General features: G+C 41.0%; 2 protein-coding genes across 2 annotated transcripts in view; both read left to right on the forward strand.

Annotated features, from left to right (window-relative positions):
* LOC115077589 (olfactory receptor 13D1-like) overlaps positions 1–4,674 on the forward strand; it is a 31,853-nt gene extending 27,179 nt beyond the window's left edge. Inside the window, exons 2-4 of the mRNA XM_029579884.1 lie at positions 2,740–2,849; positions 3,481–4,204; positions 4,625–4,674. Of these exons, the coding sequence (XP_029435744.1) occupies positions 2,740–2,849; positions 3,481–4,204; positions 4,625–4,674 (884 nt within the window). The remainder of the gene's footprint in view (positions 1–2,739; positions 2,850–3,480; positions 4,205–4,624) is intronic.
* A 13,688-nt stretch (positions 4,675–18,362) lies between these two features.
* On the forward strand, positions 18,363–19,331 carry LOC115077590 (olfactory receptor 1F1-like). Its single transcript, XM_029579885.1, has one exon. It carries the CDS (start codon positions 18,363–18,365, stop codon positions 19,329–19,331), a length of 969 nt encoding a protein of 322 aa, XP_029435745.1.
* Positions 19,332–21,769: the final 2,438 nt, after the last annotated feature.

A 21,769-nucleotide genomic window follows, 5' to 3' on the forward strand; every position in this document is an offset into this window, starting at 1 on the left:
GCACGGTTTTACCAGAGATAGGTCTTGTCAGATGAATCTGATTAATTTATTTTATTAGGCGCCCAGACAACTGCATCAGGGAGAGCCTTAGATGCAGTGCACTTGGATTTCAGTAAAGCCTTTGACACGGTTCTGCATAGGTGACTCATAAACAAACTAAGCACTATTTGTGTGGGCCCCAAAGTAACTGTTTAGGTTAAAAACTAGTTAAGTGAGAGAGGACAAAAGGATAGATGTAGGTGGATTTCACTCCGAGGAGGGGGCTGTTACTATTACTAATGGTGTGCTAAAGGGGTCGGTCAGTGGAACCGTTCTTGTCAACATTTTTGAAGGTCTGTTGGGAAGGTATGGAAAACATAAGGAAGGATCTAGCAAAGCTTGAGGAATGGTCTAGAGTCTGGCATCTAAGATGTAATGCTAAAAAAAATGCAAAGTCATACATTTGGGTTGCAAAAACCCAAGGGAGTGGTAGAGTCTAGGAGGTGAAATACTTTTATGCACCAAACAAGTGTGGGATCTAGGGGAAATTGTATCTGATGATCTTAAGGTGGCCAAACAAGTGGATAAGGCAATGGCAAAAGCCAAAAGGATGCTTGACTGCATAGAGAGAGGAATAGTCAGCAGAAAAAAGGAGGTGGTATATCCCTTGTATAAGTCCCAGGTGAGACCTCATTTATTTATAATTTCATTTATAAACATTTAATATTATGCCTATACTAGAAATGGTCAATATGTAAAAGCCATTTAGACAGATAACTTAAAAGTATGTCTCTATGGCAAGGCTGGGGTTATTTATTATCCAGCTAAAATGGACAGTTCTGGGGCAGTTTTGGAGAGAAATTCAGTTATCCAGCTAATTTAACCAATTTTCAATTCTTTCTGACTAACAGGCTAATTCACTCGTGTGGTACTGCTTTACTGAGAGTTATTTAATGAGGTGTATTCCCCCATGATGAATGGTAATGTGGTAGCTCACTTCAGTGGATCAGCCTGTAAGTTAGTCTATAGTTATCTGACCTTGCATGGCCGGATAATTACCTACTTAACTGGACATCTTCAACAGATAACCAGCTAATAGTGCTGTGAAAATAAAATAAGAAATAAAAGTGCCTGTGGGAGAGTCTCTCCCTTCCCCTACATATGTGCAATAGGCATATTTTAATTCATGCATGATTTAAAATCCTAGCATATGAGTGTATGGATGCATGCACACTCATTTTAATGCTACTGCCTTTAAGAGCTTTACGCTCTTAATATTGTTAACAGAATAATAATCTGCGGTGGTTACCATCTGTGTCTTGAGTAAACTATTTCCACATGCTAATTGTCCAAATGTAATTTAACTCCAAATTAAATTAATTCTTACCTCCCCTTCCCCTCCACTAAAAGAGAGAGAAATTAACACAGAGATGCTCTGCTGTCGCACACAATTAACATTGGAAGAGTTATTCTTGCTTGCTTGCTATTTGCTGTTCCCTCCAAGACCACTTTGCCTTTTTTCTTAAAGTCACAATGTAAACAACAGTCCTTGGAGGAAATGCTGTATTCTAAGTGCTAAAGCCGTGGCTAGGGATTGTTCAGGGCTCTTCCACTGCCCACAGAGACAGGGCCCTAAAGGTATTTGAAACACGGGTAAGTTTTCCTTCCTGAGCCCTACGGATGCACAGGTGAAGGTGCAGGGGACGTTTCCTTCATACGTAAGAGAAAAATAATCATTCTTGTCATAGTTATTCTTGACGTTCAGCTCAGTGCTGTCTCTGCAAAAATTAGAATAAAATGAATAACTAACGCACGGCTACAAATTTGGAAGTCGGTCTCAAACTTTTCAGAATACTAAAATCAGTTGGTTTTCCAGAGAAAAAATGAGCACTGTTTTTGGAAGTTAATTAATTCCATGCCTTCATTTTTCCAGATTTTTAAAAATTAAAAGCAGAAAATAAGCATCAATATAACTCAGGCTCTTTTTCCTGGGGTCTAGTTGGGCTGAGGGTTGGTCAGGCATAGCATAGCAGAACATGATCTGAAATCAAGGTCCCTTCTGACCAATTCCTCATGTGAAGTTCCTCCACTAAGCCTGCAGTACTCAGAGATTTCCACTCAGAACCCAACTTTCAATCCTATGATAATGGCAGAAATCACCCAGAAATTAGATGACTTATGAAAATACTAACCACAAGAGCACAAGAAGAATCAGACATCAATGGAAGAAGTTGCTGTTCTTTCCAATTCTGGACATTTCAGAAGGTAAATGCATATTTTTATTTTTCAGTGCTTCCTTCTCCCTCTAAATCCTCCTCCCCAGGCCATGTCCTTGTTCCCATTTTAGCTTCCCTTCAGAATTCTTACTCTCCCCCTTCACGACTTCCAAATTTCAGGAGCCAGGAAGAGAAGAATCATCAGCCAATGTGCACACAGGCGGGGTAAGAAAGTGACCCTGCCCAAGAGTTCACATCTTAAAGAGAATGCCTAGACAGAGAGGGGAGAGCTAAAGCCAACTGAGAGAACCAATTTCTTTTCTTACACACCCAGGCATGAAGGATCTGGACTAATCTATTCTGAAATCTATCTGAGAGCTCTTCCATAGCGGTATTCACCAATAACTTGGCTGACAATTACATCAGTTGATAGAGGGATGGAGGAACTGCAAATGGAGAGATGAGATTAGAGGTGATCATAAGATGAAACACTATGTGAGACTGTTTTTAATTCAGCCTGAGGATTATGTTACTGTGTTTGCAGTTCGTCATAACACTGCAGCCACAACATACTGTCAAGAGCAAGGATTTGTTCTTTATAATATTAATGAGAATGTAGATATATTTGCTGCTTTTATTCCACGGAATCCCTATGTAATTTAGAGTTTAATAATCCAATGACATAGAAACAGCTGCCTGAATTGTGTCCATATAACACTATCCAAAGTGGAGAGGAGAGAAAGAACACTTTCTTAATAATAATTATTAAGAATGAATATGAATATAAATTTGTTATACTGTTACTTTGTAATTAATAATGAAGTCAATATTCAAAAGGTTTGTCTTACCCACATTAAAAAGAAGTGGCATTGGGGTTCTCTAGGAGAAGGATTTAATTTTAACTACTTTGTGCTGATTTTCAGAGCTATTCAAATAAAGGAATCCAGTAAATCAGCTCATATTAGAGAGCAATACTAATGTTGTCCAGATAACTTTATCAAAGTAACTTTGACTTTAGCTAGGTATATTCAGCAGAATGAATATCCAGCTGTATAAAATTAGCTGGATAATATTCCTGGCTCCCTCAGCTTACTCAATATTTAGTATTGATAATCTAATTACAATTGGCTTAAGGGTAAAATAAAAGGATGAACTGAATTCCCAATATATTGGTGAAACATTAACTAATGTCTCATTGACCTTGTGAATAACACTTTCCTCTCTCTGATTTACTATTAGTATGGTTTCCTGATTTCTCTGTTATCTTTTTTTCTTCCTCTCTCAGCAAGCCATCAGTACAAGAGACATGGAGTGGGAAAACCAAACCCAAGTCACAGAATTCCTCATTCTGGGAATTCCAGAATATCCAGAACTTCAGAGTTTGCTCTTTGTGGTCTTCCTGTCCATTTACCTGGTCACACTGATGGGGAATCTCGCAATTTTGACATTAATGTCTATTAATTCACACCTCCACAAGCCCATGTACTTCTTCCTCGGCAATCTGGCCTTTGTGGACATCTGCTTAACCTCCTGCGCTCTCCCAAAAATGCTGGCAATTTTTTTAATGAACAACAAAGCTATTTCTTTCCAAGCATGCATGGCCCAACTCTATCTGCTTATGGCTTTCCTCAGTGTGGAATTCTTTCTGCTCACTGCTATGGCGTATGACCGCTACGTGGCCATCTGCAACCCCTTACACTACACAGTTGTCATGAACAAGAGGGTTTGCATTCTGCTGTCTGCTGTTTCCTGGATAATTGGGTTTCTAGATCCACTACCACACAGGGTAACCATTTCTCATTTATCTTTCTGTGGGCATAATGTTGTCAACCATTTATTCTGTGACTTCCAGACAATGTTGAAACTCTCGTGCAGTGATATCTCCATCATTAAACTAACAATGCTCACATTAAACTTGGGCTTGGCCTTGGGAGCTATACTGCTCATCCTGACATCCTATGTCCAAATCATTTTGGCCATCTTGAAAATCCAATCCATGGAGGGAAGGCGTAAGGCCTTCTCCACTTGCTCTTCCCACCTCATGGTCGTTAGCATATACTCTGCAACTGTATTTTTTGCATATATGAGACCCCTGTCCATAAACACAAATCCAGTTGACAAATTACTTGACTCACTGTACAACAGTCTGATCCCCATGATGAACCCTATCATTTACAGTCTAAGGAACAAAGATGTTAAATCTGCCCTCATAAAAATTATGTGGGGGAGAAGGGGAGTCTGAGAGCCAAAAACCTTACATGTAAGAATGTGGTATTTAGCAGTGAAGGTTACAGATTCAATATGAATTGCTCTAGAATTTAGAACAATAAGGGTCTACAGAAACAGGCTACAAAATAGGCAGGCAATTAACTGAGTTCTTCCTCCTTCTTGATAATGTTCTGATGTATACATTTTGTATCTTTTTATAGAATCTTCCATTTTAAATGAGGAACTGAATTGTGAAATGCTTGATTTTTAATGGATGATAAACTTTCCTTGCCCTTTCTTAAATTTTCAATTATTCTCTATTTTATTTGATCTTAAATTTGTCAAAAATTCTCTAAATGTTCTCATAAAATTCTGCCACTGCTGATACCCTTTTGCCTTTTTACAGTGTCTTAGGCTACACATAACAGTTTTGGTGCCAATTTGCCACAGTCTCGATGCCTTGACGTTCTCTTCCCCCTTCTGATGTTTGTTGTCTAGTAACAAGTTCAATAGAATTTGATTAGAAAACCTCAGTTCGGAACTTCAAAATAGGCTGCATCGCTTCCCCCAGTGACTTGAATTGGAAACAAATTAATTTGTTTTTCATTTGAAACTAAATAAATAAATGAAGGTGATGAATAAATGAATGAACCAAAATGAAAATTTTGCCTCTGCACATCCCAAGGGCATATACATAACAGAAAATTTTAAATATAAGTAATCAACTTCTCGTCTCAAAGCACAAGGTATGGTATTCCACATTGTGGGCCCCACAAAGGAGAATGCTCTAGCCAATGCCTCATGTAGTCGATAATATCACAATGGAGGGATAACAGTCTGAGTACAAATTGAGGAATGTAACATCCACACTGATGTATATTATTGTTAATTTCATGGTGTACCTGTTGGGCTGCTATTAAGATGCATTGTCAGGTTAAGCATTGTCAGGTTAAGTGTAAAACATTGATAAGACAGGTGAAGAGTGAATTTGAATTGAAGTTGGCCATAGAGGCAAAAACTCATAATAAAAACTTTTTAAAATATATGCAAAGCAAGAAACTTGTGAGGGAGTCATTTGGACCATTAGATGACAGAGGGGTTAAAAGGGCTCTTAGGGAAGATAAGGTCATTGCAGAAAGACTAAATGAATTCTTTGCTTCTGTGTTTACTAATGAGTTTGTTGGGGAGATACCAGTTCCGGAGATGATTTTCAGGGATGATGAGTCAGATGAACTGAACAAAATCACTGTGAACCTGGAAGCTGTAGTAGGCCAGATTGACAAACTAAAGAGTAGCAAATCACCTGGACCAGATGGTATGTAACCTAGGGTACTGAAGGAACTCAAAAATGAAATTTCTGATCTATTAGTTAAAATTTGTAACTTATCATTAAAATCATCCATTGTACCTGAAGACTGGAGGGTGGCCAATGTAACCCCTATATTTATAAAAGGCTCCAGGGTCAATCCGGGTAACTATAGACCAGTGAGCCTGACTTCAGTGCTGAAAAAAAATAGTGGAAACTATTCTCAAGATCAAAATCGTAGAGCATATAGAAAGACACGGTGTAATAGAACACAGTCAACATGGATTTACCCAAGGGAAGTCTTGCCTAACAAATCTGCTTCATTTTTTGAAGGGGTTAATAAACATGTGGATAAAGGTGAACCGGTAGATGTAGTGTATTTGGATTTTCAGAAGGCATTTAACAAAGTCCCTCAAGAGAGGATGTGAAGAAAACTAAAAAGTCATGGGATTACAAACTGGTTAAAAGACAGGAAACAGAGAGTAGGATTAAATGGTCAATTTTCTCAGTGGAAAAGAATAAACAGTAGAGTGCCTCAGGGATCTGTACTTGGACCGGTGCTTTTCAATATATATATATATTAGAGATGTGCTTAGTTTTGTTCTGCCGGGTCGTTTTTCGGTTCGAATATTTTGCGGTATAATTCGGGTGTTCACGTTTCGTTTTCGGGTCGTTTGTCCGAAAACGAAACGAGAAACCCGAAACCGGGCCGAAAAAACGAACCGGGAAACGAAGCTAAAAAAAAAACCCACCCCAAGCATTTAAACACGTTTCCAAACATTTTTAGTACATACAACCCCCCCCCCCCCCCCATCCCGATCCCTCCCCAAGACTTACGAAGATCCCTGGTGGTCCAGCGGAGTCCCGGCTTCCATTTGCCCTCGGTGCCCTAGTCCGTGCCAGTGCAAGCCGCGCGCCAAAATGCCTTGGGGGGGGTCAGGAGGGGGCTCCTGACCCCCCCCCCAAGGCTTGCCAATAATCCCTGGGGGTCCAGCAAGGGTCGGAGAGCGATTTCGTTTTCGGCTGCCAGTAACCAAAATGGCGCCGATAGCCTTTGCCCATACTATGTCACAGAGGCTTTTGGCGCCATTGGTCAGCTCCTGTCACATGATAGGAGCACAAGATGGCGCCGATGGCCATGTGACAGGGGCTGACCAATAGCACCGAAAGCCCCTGTGACATGGTCGTTCTGGCTATTCGGCACCATTTTGGCGCGCGGCTTGCACTGGCACGAACTAGGATATGGAGGGCATGGCAAATGGAAGCCGGGACTCCGCTGGACCACCAGGGATCTTCGTAAGTCTTGGGGAGGGATCGGGGGGTGGTGTATTACAATTAATTTAAATTTGGGGTGGTTTTTAATAAAAAAAAAATAATTTTTGCCCCTCTCCCCAGGCAAACCCGAAAACGAATTTTCCCCCGAATTTCGGGGGAAATTTCGTTTCCGGTTTCGGGGCCTCCGAAACAACGCCGTTTATGTCGTGTTTCAGAGGCTCCGAAACAACAACGAATTAGGAAATTTCGTTCAATTTCCTAAATAGGGCGAAAACCGAACCACATCTCTAATATATATATAAATGATCTGGAAAGGAATATGATGAGTGAGGTTATCAAATTTGCGGATGATACAAAATTATTCAGAGTAGTTAAATCACAAGCGGATTGTGATACATTACAGGAGGACCTTGCAAGACTGGAAGATTGGGCATTTAAATGGCAGATGAAATTTAATGTGGGCAAGTCAAGGTGTTGAATATAGTGAAAAATAACCCTTGCTATAGTTACACGATGTTAGGTTCCATATTAGGAGCTACCACCCAGGAAAAAGATCTAGGCATCATAGTGGATAATACTTTAAAATCGTTGGCTCAGTGTGCTGCAGCAGTCAAAAAAGCAAACAGAATGTTAGGAATTATTAGGAAGGGAATGGTTAATAAAATGGAAAATATCATAATGCTTCTATATCGATCCATGGTGAGACTGCACCTGGAATACTGTGTACAATTCTGGTCGCCACATCTCAAAAAAGATATAGTTGCGATGGAGAAGGTACAGAGAAGGCAACCAAAATGATAAAGGGGATGGAACAGCTCCCCTATGAGGAAAGGCTGAAGAGGTTAGGGCTATTCAGCTTGGAGAAGAGACGGCTGAGGGGGATATGAGAGAGGTCTTTAAGATTATGAGAGGTCTTGAACGGGTAGATGTAAATCGGTTATTTACACTTTCGAATAATAGAAGGACTAGGGGGCATTCCATGAAATTAGCAAGTAGCACATTTAAGACTAATCGGAGAAAGTTCTTTTTCACTCAACGCACAATAAAGCTTTGGAATTTGTTGCCAGAGGATGTGGTTAGTGCAGTTAGTATAGCTGGTAGGGATGTGAATCGTTTTAGGACGATTAAAATTATCGTCCGATAATTTTAATATCGTCTTAAACCGTTATGGAACACAATACAATAGAGATTCTAACGATTTATCGTTATAAATCGTTAGAATCGTGAGCCGGCACATTAAAACCCCCTAAAACCCACCCCCGACCCTTTAAATTAAATCCCCCACCCTCCCGAACCCCCCCCAAATGAGTTAAATAACCTGCGGGTCCAGCGGCGGTCCGGAACGGCAGCGGTCCGGAACGGGCTCCTGCTCCTGAATCTTGTTGTCTTCAGCCGGCGCCATTTTCCAAAATGGCGCCGAAAAATGGCAGGAGATCGACTGCAGGAGATCGACTGCAGGAGGTTGTTCACCGAGGCGCCGGAACCCTCGCTGAACGACCTCCTGCAGTCGATCTCCTGCCGGCGCCATTTTCCATACGGAAAATGGCGCCGGCCATACGCGTATGACCGGCGCCATTTTCCGTACGAAAACGATTCGCGGCGGGAAATCGCTCCCTGACCCCCGCTGGACCTCCAGGAACTTTTGGCCAGCTTGTGGGGGGCCTCCTGACCCCCACAAGACTTGCCAAAAGTCCAGCGGGGGTCCGGAAGGACCTCCTGCCGTCCAATCGTGTTCGTCTATGGCCGCCGCCATTTTTCGGCGCCATTTTGGAAAATGGCGCCGGCTGAAGACAACAAGATTCAGGAGCAGGAGCCCGTTCTGGACCGCTGCCGTTCCGGACCGCCGCTGGACCCGCAGGTTATTTAACTCATTTGGGGGGGGGTTCGGGAGGGTGGGGGATATAATTTAAAGGGTCGGGGGTGGGTTTTAGGGGGTTTTAATGTGCCGGTTTTGCGATTTTTAGATTTTTCACGATTTTTCTCGATTTTTCACGATATTTTACCCCCCCAAATGGCAACAATACGATTCCCTCCCCCTCCCAGCCGAAATCGATCGTTAAGACGATCGAGGACACGATTCACATCCCTAATAGCTGGGTTCAAAAAAGGTTTGGATATGTTCTAGGAGAAGAAGTCCATTAATGGCTATTAATCAAATTTTCTTAGCAATTAGTCAATGCTATTAATTGCATCAGTGGCATTGGATCTTCTTAGTGTTTGGGTAATTGCCAGGTTCTTGTGGCCTGGTTTGGCCTCTGTTGGAAAAAGGATGCTGGGCTTGCTGGACCCTTGGTCTGACCCAGCATGGCAATTTCTTATGTTCTTATGCCAATCTCTTAGTCTCACAAAGACCTACTGCAGTTCCTTGTAATCCACTGCTGCTTTAACGACTTTGAATAATTTTCTATCACCTACAAATTTGATCACTTCACTCATCATTCCCTTTTCCATATCATTTATGAGTATGTTAAATAGCACAGGTCCCAATTCTGATCGGTGTGGTACTCCAATAATGATCTTTCTCCATTTTGAAAACTGACCATTTAGACTTAACCTTTGTTTCCTGTCTTTTAACCAGTTACTAAATTTCCAATAGATGTTGTAATTTCATGAGGAGCGTCTCATGAAGGACTTTGTCAAATGCTTTCTGAAGTTTGAAATACATTATATCAACTGGCTCAATTATATCTACATGTTTAACAAAACCTTCCAAAATATTTAAAAGATTTGTAAGACAAGACTTCTCTTTTCTAAAACTATGTTGACTCTTTCCCATTAACTGAGATTATTATTTTATTTTTAAGAATCACTTCTACCATTTTGCCCAGCACCAATGTCAATCTCACCAGTCTATAGTTTCCCAGATTACCCAAGAACCTTTTTTAAAAAAACAAAAAAAAAACCTAGCACTACATTGTCCATCCTTTTATGCTTTTAATCCATTTTTTGGAGACTTCTAGTTGTGAGACTCTGGTGTGAGTTGTGCACAGAGGATTAGGGCATCCCTGTGAATGGATAAATCCAGGGAAGGGAAGATTCTGAAAGAGTTCTATCACTCCTCCAGAGGACAGACCTGTTAGTGAGTGAATGCAGAGGAGTTTCAGCTTTAAAGGCTCTGTCTTTTGCTCTAACTCCTCAGTTGTGAAGCAGAGAAATGTTCCACCCTTCCTGTCTCTATTTTGATTTCCCCTCTCTTTGAGTAACAATCTCTATTTTGTCCCACCTGGAAATAAGTGCCCTTGGTACCAGAGACTCAGTATCCATTCTACTATAAAAGAGGTGTATTTCTCTCTGAAGGAACCTGAAGATTGGAAGAGAATCTGGGAGGACTGAATCTTTGCTTTCACAAAGGAAGGAAAGATCTGCAGGTATTTTTTAAATACTATTGCTGTAGACTCAAGTGTGGTTTGGTTTGTGAGGTTCTTCATAAGGGGAGCTAAAGCATTTAAGAAGGTTTGAGGATTAGGATTTTCATTCTGATAAAACACAGGGACTTTATTCTAACCATTACAGAGTAAGTAGAAGGGAGAATAAACACTGAAGTTTGAAGGAGGAGAACAATTTCTTCAAGAGCTGAGTAACTGGAGAAGAGGATATGGATTTCTAATGAATTGACTTCCTGTAAATTAAAAGACTTTGCTAAGTTAGTTTATTAATCTTTCAACTTTATACTGAATGCAAATTGAGTGCTGTAAAATATTTGTCAAAAACTAAAATACCGCACTAATTTATCACTATAGAGATCCACAATATAAATTAAATTAACTCAATTATATCACCTCACTTGTTCATTAATTTTGTGTTTGAAGAAACGTCAACTCAATATAAGTTTAATTTAACTCTGTATATTCAACAGACAAAAATTTGAAGGTGGAGTGGAAAGTTTCATATCTTATTGCATTTTCATTGCTCATTGGTAATGTAAATTAGATTTTATAATCATTAATGATCCACCACCAACCATTTTCTATTTATCTGTTAAGCATGCAAAAAAAGCTAAAAATGTATCCAAAAATTGTATCAAAAAATGACTTGATGAGTGTCCGAACACACCTTTTCTATCCAAATTACTTTTTTTTATATTTTTTGTGAAACAATGTACCCAAACTGTAACTTCAATATTACTTCATGTATTTGCTATTGCTGTATAAATATTCAAAACTGACGTGAATTCAAGATGTTACCGTCCGTATTAATGAAGATAAACAAGTGAGGTGATATAATTGAGTTTAGTAAATATTTGTCAGTCATCTAATCAACTAGTTGGAAACCACATTTTATTTCTTCTCAGTGTGCTTTTTGGATACAAAAGACTGTGATTATTATTAGTGCTGTTTACAGGGAAGGATAAAGGGTGGGTACTGTGCTGAATGCAAAAGGAACTTGAGGTTAAGCCTCTCCCCACAGGGAGCCCTGGAACTGAGAGGTAAATGCTATCCATGGAGAGACTGAGAGAAACTGAGAGCAGACAGGGTCCATCTCTCTTCCTATGTGCTCTTGGGTGTAGTCTATGGAATACATCCTAGCCAGGTGTTATATCTGATTAGGTAGCAAGTTATCCCCACAACAGATGACTGGATAACTTTAGTCCTGCTCAGAAGCAGGTCTAACGTTATCCAGCTAAATTAGCCGGTTATAGTTAAAAATTGGCTAAGTTATCCGGATAACCTAATTCCTCCCCAAATCACTCCAGAATGCTTTTTTATCTCGCTAAATTTTAGCAAAAAAGGACTTCTCCAGCAAAAATGTATCTGGCTAAGGGGGCGGGGGTTCAATATTCAAACTTGCCATTTAGTTGGATGTTATTCATCTAAAGGGCTTTGAATATTGACTACTAAAAATTCTACTTGATTGGCTGCTGAGGCAGTGGCAAAAAGTTGAAAAACAATGAGCCCAAAAGATTGAAAAATTTAAACATTTTAAGAGAGACTGGGACACGCAGACAAAGAAAGACTGCAGGGTGCATGAGGCAGCACCTATGTGCAGAACACCCGCACATGCTCACTAAAGTCTTTACAGAGCTCTGAGAGCTGAACCCATGTCAGCGCCATCAGATGACATCACTCACATGGAATGGCTGATCCATGCCTATTTGTTGGCGGAGAATTAAGAAGAATCTTCTCTGCGTTAGGGACCCTGCAATTCAGAACTGGTAACTGGGAGCTCACTTCCTTAAAATGTGTTATTGTTTCAGAGGAAGGAGTACCCACCATCACACTTTTGGGATATGTATTCTCTAATGGTTTACAGAGAACACTGATTCCTACCAAACACAGAGGCAAGAGGGCTCCCTAACATCATTCTGGGACACTGGGTTACTACTAGCACCAAGGATGACCTTAGGAGGGTGTAGGGCCCAGGGCAAATCAATCACAGCAAGGCCCTGGCATGTTGAAATTATAGGTAGGAGAGGGGGCTCCCATGGCAGTGCAGGGCTCCCCAAAAAGTGGGGGCCCAAGGCGGTCACACAATTAACCATTCCCCATCCACCCCAAGGCCTGGTTCAGAGGGGGAAAAGTGCCTCTAATGCCGTAATGAAATACTGGATCAATACGAGCATAAAGGGACGGGTGCCTCCAAATCCAGGCTCGGCACTGGATCAGCAGACCTAGGAACTCTCTGGATTTGGCCTGGAGACCCTGGGCCAACACCTGAAAACTCTGGGTGTCCTGCTGGTAAGGAAGAAAAAGTGGCTGCAGGGGTGCAGGACCCACGAGGCCTGAGGAGGATGAGAAAAAGTGGTGGCCCCCACAGCAGGAGGAGGACAAGGAGAAGCCTCTGCTCTTGTATAACAGGAGAAAGAAAATGAGATGCATCAGCCCCCCCCCCCCCCCCCCCCATGCCACAGGAAGAAGAAATGGGCAGCATCGATCCCTCGGAGCGGATGCCAGAAAAGCAGCAATACTGGGCTCCCAAAAGGAAAAGGAAACAGGGGCGGCATCAGTTCCAATGCTGCAGAATGAGGATCAAGGTTAGGAGAGAGAATGAGTGCACGTGTGTGTGTGTGTGTGTATGTGTGTGTATGTGTGTGTGTGTGTATGTGTGTGTGTGTGTATGTGCGTGTATGTGTGTGTGTGTGTGTGTGTGTGTGTGTGTGAGTGTGTGTGTAAAAGAGGGAGATAAGATGTGTGAGTGTGTATTTGTGTGTTGAAGAGGAAGAGAAGAAAGTATGTATGTGTGAAAGAGAACATGTATGTGTGGAAAAGGGGAGGAGTGAGTGAGTGAGTGTGTGTAAAAGATGGAGAGCAGTGAGAGTGCAAGTGTGCATGTGGAAGAGGGAGAGAAGTGATTGTGCATGTCTGTAATAGAGTGTGTGTGTGTGTGTGTGTATATGAGGAAAAGGATGAGAAGAGAATAAGTATGCATGTGTGTGAGGAAGAGGGAGTGAGTGTGTATGTGTAAGAGAGGCCATGTGTCTGTAAACAGAGAGAGGAGAGAGTGTACATGTGTGTGTGTGAGTACATGTATGTGTGGAAGAGGGAGAAGAGTGAGTGAGTGAGTGTGCATATGAGTTTGAGAGTGTGTATATGTGGGTGAATGAGTGAGAGTAAGCATGTGTGTGAGAATGCTCATGTATGTGTCTGTCAGAGTGTGTGAGTGATCATGTATGTGTCTGTCAGAGTGTGTGAGAATGCTCATGTATGTGTCTGTCAGAGTGTGTGAGTGATCATGTGAATGTGTTGGTGTGCATGCTATTACTGCCTCCTCTCCCCGATGCTATCTCACAGCAATCTTTGGGTGACTGGAAATGTAAAGTATACTGGTAGGTGGATCAGTACTGGTTGAAATGGAACCGTGCCCCTAACACCATGCTGGGACCCTGAGTCTGTACTGGTTCAGGATCGTCTTTAAATACAAAAAAAGTGTTTACATTTGTAGAGGAGTAGTTGAAGTTTTACTTTAATGGTAAGATTAATGCAGAATTTTTAGTTAATATGATTGGCATCAAATTTAAATAACATGATTATCATAATTGTGTATGCTAAACAAATTATTTTAAGTGAAAAAACTCTTTATTAATACATACAAAAATGTAAGCTTCAGTTTGTTAAGGCACCTTCGTGCCACTTTAATGCATATTAATTGTTAAAGCCTGGGTCAGGTTTAATGTGGTTTATAAACAGGGGTCAGGAGAGGTCTCACCAATGACTTGTACAGAGGTTCATCACTTCCTTTTTCCTGCAGGTTTTGCCTCTCCCTGTGCACCCAGCATCCCCATGGCTCTGACCACTGCCTTATCTCACTGTTTCCCTACCTTGAGATCGTCAGACCCCATCGCCCCAGTGCCTGTCTCTTGATTGCAGCACATTAGTGTCTCACTCCCCTCCTGCCACCATCCTGTATCACTGCAGCCCCAAATGCAGGACTGTCCACTTTTCTGCAGTGCATTTTAGCTGCTCAGCACGGAGCAAACAATGCTTTTTCCTGCATCATAACTTATTCCAACAGAAAGCTATTACTGTGATCACCTGAAAAAAAATTCTTACCAAAAAAAAATGAATGGGAGGTGATTTGGTAATTATTGATGAAACTATTTCTACATAACTGTCCAGTTCTAAATTATTGTCATTTCCTAAATAAAGAAAATAGAATTGTATACTAGATGGAGAAGCTGAACTGCCCCTCACAATGAAAAATGAGCAGATGAATCCAGATTGCTTGGTGCTCGCTGTTCCATCCCAGATTGCTTTGGCTCTGTTCTTCCAGGGGGAAAATATTGCAGATCTAAAGCTGGGGCCGGTGACTGCTCAGTGCACTTCCACTGGCCTCAGAGACTTGTCCCAAAGGTTTTCCAAACCCAGATAAGTGTTCCTGAGCCCTCCCTTCACGTGCACAGATGGAAGAGCAGAGGCCGATCATTTTGCAAGTAAGAGAAAACATTATGATTTACATGAATTGTTATTACTGTCAATGTCTGGTTCAGTGCTGCCTCTGTAAAACTAAAATGAAAACTGAGGAAATCAATGCAATGGTTTGTGATGTGGAATACTGAAATCAGTTGGTTTTTCAAGAGAAAGAAAAGATAATTTTCAAAAGGTAATTGTCATTTCCACTACTACTTGACCTTCTCTCTTGAAAAGTAAAAGCTGAAAGGCTGGGATTATTTATCACTGGAAGGCGCTGTGTTTAGAACAGTGAAAGAGCTCCCGGGCAGAGGTGAGGGGGATATTTATTGTAAGCGATGTCATAATTTTGGATACAGAATAGCAGGAAGTGTTCTGAAAGCTTGGACCTTTCATCTGAAGCTTCCCCGCTAAGCCTGCGGTGCCCAGAAAGAAAGCTTCAGCCCCGGGATAATGACAGGAGTCACCCTGAACACAAGATTTGCCATGCCGGGTTAGATCAAGGTCCATCCAGCCCAGCATCCAGCCTCCCACAGTAGCCAGTCCAGGTCACAAGTACCTGGCGGATCCCCAATAGTGGATTTATTTCTTGTGTCTCACTCCCAGGGATAAGCGATGGACTTTTTCTCGAGGAACCTGAACCCTGCCATATAAGCTGCCTTGACCACACTCTCTGACGACAGATTCCATAGCTTGATTGTGTGCTGAGTGAAAAAAGATTCCCTACGATTTGTTTTCATTCTGCTTGATACTAAATTTCATGGAATGTCCCCCAGTCCTAGTGTTGTTTGAAGGGGTAAATAACTGTTCCCTATTTACCCATTCAGGATTTTATAAATGCAATCATATCCCATCTCAGTTGTCTCTTTTCCAAGCTAAAGAACCCTAATCTGTTTGGGTTTCTCCATAAGGGGCCTTTTCCATCCCCTTTATCAGTTTTGTCGCCCTTCTCTGTATCTTTTCTATATCTGCTATATGTTTTTTTGAGATGGAGCAACCTGAACTCACACAATACTCTCGTGCAGTCAAACCATGGAGCCATACAAATGCACTATTATATTCTCAGTTTTGCTCTCTGTTTCTTTCTGAATAATTCCTCACATTCTAGTTCCCTTTTTTATTGCTGCTGCACACTGAGCCAAAGATTTCTAGGTATTGCCCACAAGGACTCTAATGTCCTGTTCCTGGGTGAATATTCCAAACACGGAATCTAAAAATCTCACTTGAAAAATATCCACCTGATAGAAGCACAGCCCGACATATAAACTCTCTGTTCCAGAAGGAGCGCCAGGCTTTGAGTGGTGCACTGGCTTGTTTATCCAGAGATAGAGAAAAATATCCACCTGATAGAAGCACAGACTGACATATAAACTCTCTGTTCCAGAAGGAGCGCCTGGTTTTGAGCGGTGCACTGGCTTGTTTATCCAGAGATAGAGAAGGTTCCCCTGAAATGCAGGTCCAGCTTCAGGAGTTTGTTGATTTTAGACAACTAATCACCAGATTTTTGTTGCGTCATATGACACACAAAACATTTTTTGAAATGAAGGAGATGACAATAAGAGATAGAGAGGCATTTGATGTGGCTATGAACTTACCCAAACCTTTTTTAAACCCAGCTACACTAACTGCACTATCCACATCCTATGGCAACAAATTCCAGAGTTTAATTGTGCGTTGAGTGAAAAAGAGCAATTGTGTGTGTGTAAGAGGTAGAAAATGTGTGATTTGTGCATGTTGGAGAGAGAGGAGAAAGTTTGTGCACACGCACACACGTCCATAACAATCTCAGGGTAACTAGAAATCAAAAGTTCCCAGGTATGGAAAATTGGTGATTTTTTTTTAATCCAAAATAGCTTTAATTATTGGCTGTTTGATGTCTCTACGGTTTTGAAATATTTTTGGGGAAACAGTTTAAAAAATTGCATGAGTTTTTAATTATTGGATGTTATTCTATTCGCCAGCTGTTCTGAAATATTTTTATATCTCGTGTAGTAAGTCAGTTTTTGTAGAGGTTAAGGATCACATCCTTAGACACCTGAGAGTCACATTTTGGAACCATGGTCAAACTTATATTGATTTATAGTTTATAATAATAATTCTGTTGTTTTAAATTTAAAAAAAACATAGCAGTCTTCCAGCTCATGGCGACGCGTTGTGCACAGGGTGAAGTCTCCTTTTATCACTTGGCCATAGGTGCCAAATTGCCTGCCTCCGGCTCTGAGGAGCTCTTGCATTTTCTTCATGGAGTCACCATGGTGGGGCTTCTTTTGGTCACTCCCATTTTCTAGACTTCACAGACATGCTGGTAAGTCTGGACATGCAAAGCAGTGAAGTTCTTGTACTTGAATACTACGTACCTCATATCTAACCTTAAGAGAGCAAACTAAATAGGGGACATGCCCGAAGCTTAGGGGTTTCTTTCCTTCTTTTGTCATGCACACATTTATTCTAGACTGGACTGCCTTTAGAAGCACTGCTGATAATTCATTAATATTCTAGCTATAAGATTTCATTAAGGTGATAATTTTGCATGTTTCCTGCTTTGTTAATGTTTGAGTTGTGTATGCATCAGATGAGCCATTCTTCTAATATCTGCGCCTCCCCCAAACAAAAGCACCAGAAACATAAGATGTCAATGGGGAAAGCTGTCATCCTTTCCCACTCTGAATACTTTTGGAAAGTAAATACATATTTTATTTTTCACTGCTCATTCTGCTACTTCCACATCCTAACTCTCCTCCTCTTCCTTCTCTATTTATCCCGCCACACACCTTTAGCTTTCTTGCTCTCCACCTCCAAGCTTTCCAAATTTTAGGGACAACGAGGAGAAGAGGTAGCAGCAGACAGGCACATAGATAAGGTGAGAAAAGGACCTGCCTGATAGTTCACATCTTAAATTGAGAAAATACGTAGATGGGGAGAAGTCAAGCCCCAATGAGACCAAATATTTTTTCTCAAGACCCAAGTGTGAAGGCTCTGTAATAATCGGTTATAAGATCTGACTCACACCCTTCCATAGAAGATTTCACCAATACCCCATTATGCGTTCTTGGCTGATAATTACATCACTGGACAGAAAGAAGGAGGAAAGATGAAATTAAGAGATGGTGGATGTTAAGAAGACAATGGAACATGAATTGATAAAGTCCTTATTTTAGCCTGCAGACTCTGTTATGTCCATAGTGTGGTGTAACAATGCAAACAAGACAAATTGCCCAGACTAATGATCTGTCCTTTATAACATCAATAATATTGTAGATATGTCTCCTTTCACTTCAACATGAGCTCAGGGCAATTTAGAGGTTAATAATCCCAACACACTGTTTACCTAACACGTCCAAAGTGAAGAGAATGATAAACTCATTATAGGTGGCTTAGCTTAAAACTACAAAGTTGACTCAAACCCCAATATCTTGGAAAACATGAACTGCTGTCTTGTTGACCTTGTGAACAATCATTTATTTCTGTCTGTTTTTGTGTTAGCAGTTCACTGATTTCTTTCTGCTGTCTCTTTCATTCTTCCTTCAGCAAGCAATGATTATGAGCAGCCTACAGAGGGAAAACCAAACCGAGGTCAAAGAATTCATCATCTTGGGGTTCTCAGAACATCTGACCCGTCAGAATTTGCTCTTTGTAGTGTTCCTGTCAATTTACCTGGTCACTCTGTTAGGGAACCTCACCCTTTTGACAGTAATGTGCATTGATTCTCGCCTCCACAAACCCATGTATTTCTTCCTCAGCAACCTGGCTGTCCTGGACATCTGCTTAAGCTCCAGCACGCTCCCAAAAATGCTGGCAATTTTTCTAATGGACAAGGCCATTTCTTTCCAAGCATGCATGACCCAACTCTATCTGCTTATGTCCTTCACTAGTGTAGAATTCTTTCTGCTCAGTGTCATGGCCTATGACCGTTATGTGGCCATTTGCAACCCCTTACACTATTCAGTCATCATGAACATGAGGGTGTGCATTCCACTCTCTGCCGGTTGCTGGGCACTTGGGTTTCTGGATGTGTTGCCACACAGTGTATCCATTATTTATGTATCTTTCTGTGGGCATAATGTTATCAACCATTTATTCTGTGACTTCCATACAATGTTGAAACTCTCATGCAGTGACACGTCCACCATCAAACTGCTGATGCTCACCCTAAACTTGTTCTTGGCCTTGGGATCCATACTCCTCATCCTGACTTCCTATGCCCAAATCATTTCAGCCATCTTGAAAATCCAGTCCGTGGATGGGAGATGGAAAGCATTCTCCACCTGCTCCTCCCATCTCATAGTGGTTAGTATATACTCTGGCACTGTAGTTTTTACGTATGGGAGACCCAAGAACAAGAACACAACACAGGCTGATAAACTCTTTGATGCACTGTACAACACTCTGATCCCCATGGTGAACCCCATCATTTACAGCCTAAGGAACAAGGATGTTAAAGCTGCCCTGATGAAGGGCACACAGGGGAGAATTATAAGGCTGAGAAATTGGAATATTATGTGAAGAAGTCTGGTATTTAGCATTGAAGAATACAGCGTCAATGTGAATTACTCTCTAATTTGCATCTGATGAAGTGGACTCTGTCCTCGAAAGCTTCCGCCTCAATAAATTGGTTATTCTATAAAGTGCTAGCCACCTCTTATCATTCTTTCTATATTTTCAGCAACACTTCACAGGAGGAAGGAACAACAGAAAGAGAAAAATATGTCTTCAAATGTTCTGGATTTCATAAAACCATTCTGTGTTTTTAAAATAATCAAATTATTAATCCTTACTAATCTCCATCTTTCCAGTGAACACTTCCTATATTTTATATCCAACTTCAAGGAGTTGATCATTGAAAAGCTCTTGAGTTGTGAAGGTCAAACTTAAAAAAGGGTTTAAAAAAATTCTCAATTTCTGAGGCACTGCAAGATCAAAATTCAATTTGTGATTAAAAGTCAATGTAATATATTGAACACTTTATGCTTAGATTGTTGTTTATATACTATAGAAGTAATTTTAAAAGGAGTTACATGTGTAAATGTAATATACTATTGTAGCAATTTTAAAAAGCCATTCACGAGCATAAAGTGCACTTACACACGAATATCCTATGGACAATTCAATGGCATATTTTGTAGCAATTTACAAAATTCTACTTACAAGGGTAAAGTGCATTTACACATGTAAAACCCAATTTTAAGCATTTATTACCTGCTCTGAATATAGGAAGGGTGGGTAATAAATGTGTCTAAGTAAATACTTTTAAAATCAGGCTCTAAGTGCTCATAGAAAAGGCATAGGCACTAGGCTCCTCTGCACCAATCCATAGGATTGGTGCAGAGGAATAGCCTAGTGGTTAGAGCAGTGAGCTACAAACCAGGAGACCAGGGGTGAAGCCTAACTGCTGCTCCTTGTGACCTTGGACAAGTCACTTTATTCTCCATTGCCTCAGGTACAAACTTAGGGGGTCATTTATCAAAATGTGGTAAGTACTGTTTGTGATAGCAAAAGGGGTGTATTTTATGGTAATATAGTATTTATTGCAATAATTACCTGTGCAAAGAGCTAAGTTAGTGCACATTGCAATACCATTTCATAATCTGCAATAAGTGCCAAACCTGATGTATTTCCTGCATTCAACCACTGGGAGACCAGTTTTTCAATGATGAGAGAGAAAGAGAGAGAGAGAGAGAGAGAGAGAGAGAGGGAGGGAGGGAGGGAGAGAGACTGGCCATAATAGCATGGCCTATAGGCAGGTATTTGTATCCCTAGGGTAGGCCCACCTAGTAACTCGAGGTGGGGATTAGGTAAGTGTGTAGGGGGTTAGGGGCCACTTTGACATTCTACGTGACACCTACGAACAGAACAGTGGTCTCTTGTGAAGATTTGATGGCCTTCGGAGTGAGGAAACTCACTCCGAGATGGGATTTGGGCAAGGTTCTCTCAACCTAGCTTGATGGACTCTCTACCTGGGTAACATCAAGCTAGGTTGAGAGAACATTGCCCAAATCTCATCTCGGAGTGAGTTTCCTCACTCCGAAGGCCAGCTAATCTTCACAAGAGACCACTGTTCTGTTCGTAGGTGTCACGTAGCATGTCAAAGTGGCCCCTAACCCCCTACACACTTACCTAATCCCCACCTCGAGTTACTAGGTGGGCCTACGCTAGGGATACAAATACCTGCCTATAGGCCATGCTATTATGGCCAGTCTCTCTCTCTCTCTCCCTCAAATTGTCTGAAATGTGCCTTATGGGACACATCACAAATGGCAATAAACACATTTTTCCAAGGTCTATCACATGCAAAACCGGGGCTTTTCGCATGCGATAAGCCCTTACCACATTTTGATAAATGACCCCCTTAGAATGTAAGCTCTCTGCGGATAGTAAAGTAACCTGAATGTAAACTGATGTGATATCTCAGATTGAATGTTGGAATATTAAATAAAAAATATAAATGTCTGAAGTTTGTATCATACATTGCACATGTCCACACAGATCCTCAGCTGTAAACAGTTCACATGAGCTGCAGCACTAGTACTAGCAGCATTAGTCAGGGACATGGTATGATTCAAGAAGTTCAATAACTAAACTAGCAATGACACAAGTTAATGACTCTATCAAACTTCAGCCAGAGGAGCAGCTCTTTAGGGTGACCTACTCCAGCATAGTTGCTGGTTTAAATACACCTGGATAGAGAGATGGAAGAACTTGGTCTTACTCTCCATTTATCATAAAGTTAAAATATGTAAATGGATCACTGGGAGAGGTCCTGTGATAGATTCATTAAACAGAAAAACCAGAATTGGACATCTTAGCCTTCACTGTAGCAACATCTACAGGCAAGATTCAGAACTCACAATTATTGTATTTATTTATTTATCAGCCACCTTACTGAAAGTTTACTTTCACCCAAAGCAGTGAACATGGGATTAACTACTTGTACAGGCTTACAT

Source organism: Rhinatrema bivittatum, chromosome 16 (assembly GCF_901001135.1).
Source record: "Rhinatrema bivittatum chromosome 16, aRhiBiv1.1, whole genome shotgun sequence".
In the NCBI taxonomy this organism is placed as follows: domain Eukaryota; kingdom Metazoa; phylum Chordata; class Amphibia; order Gymnophiona; family Rhinatrematidae; genus Rhinatrema; species Rhinatrema bivittatum.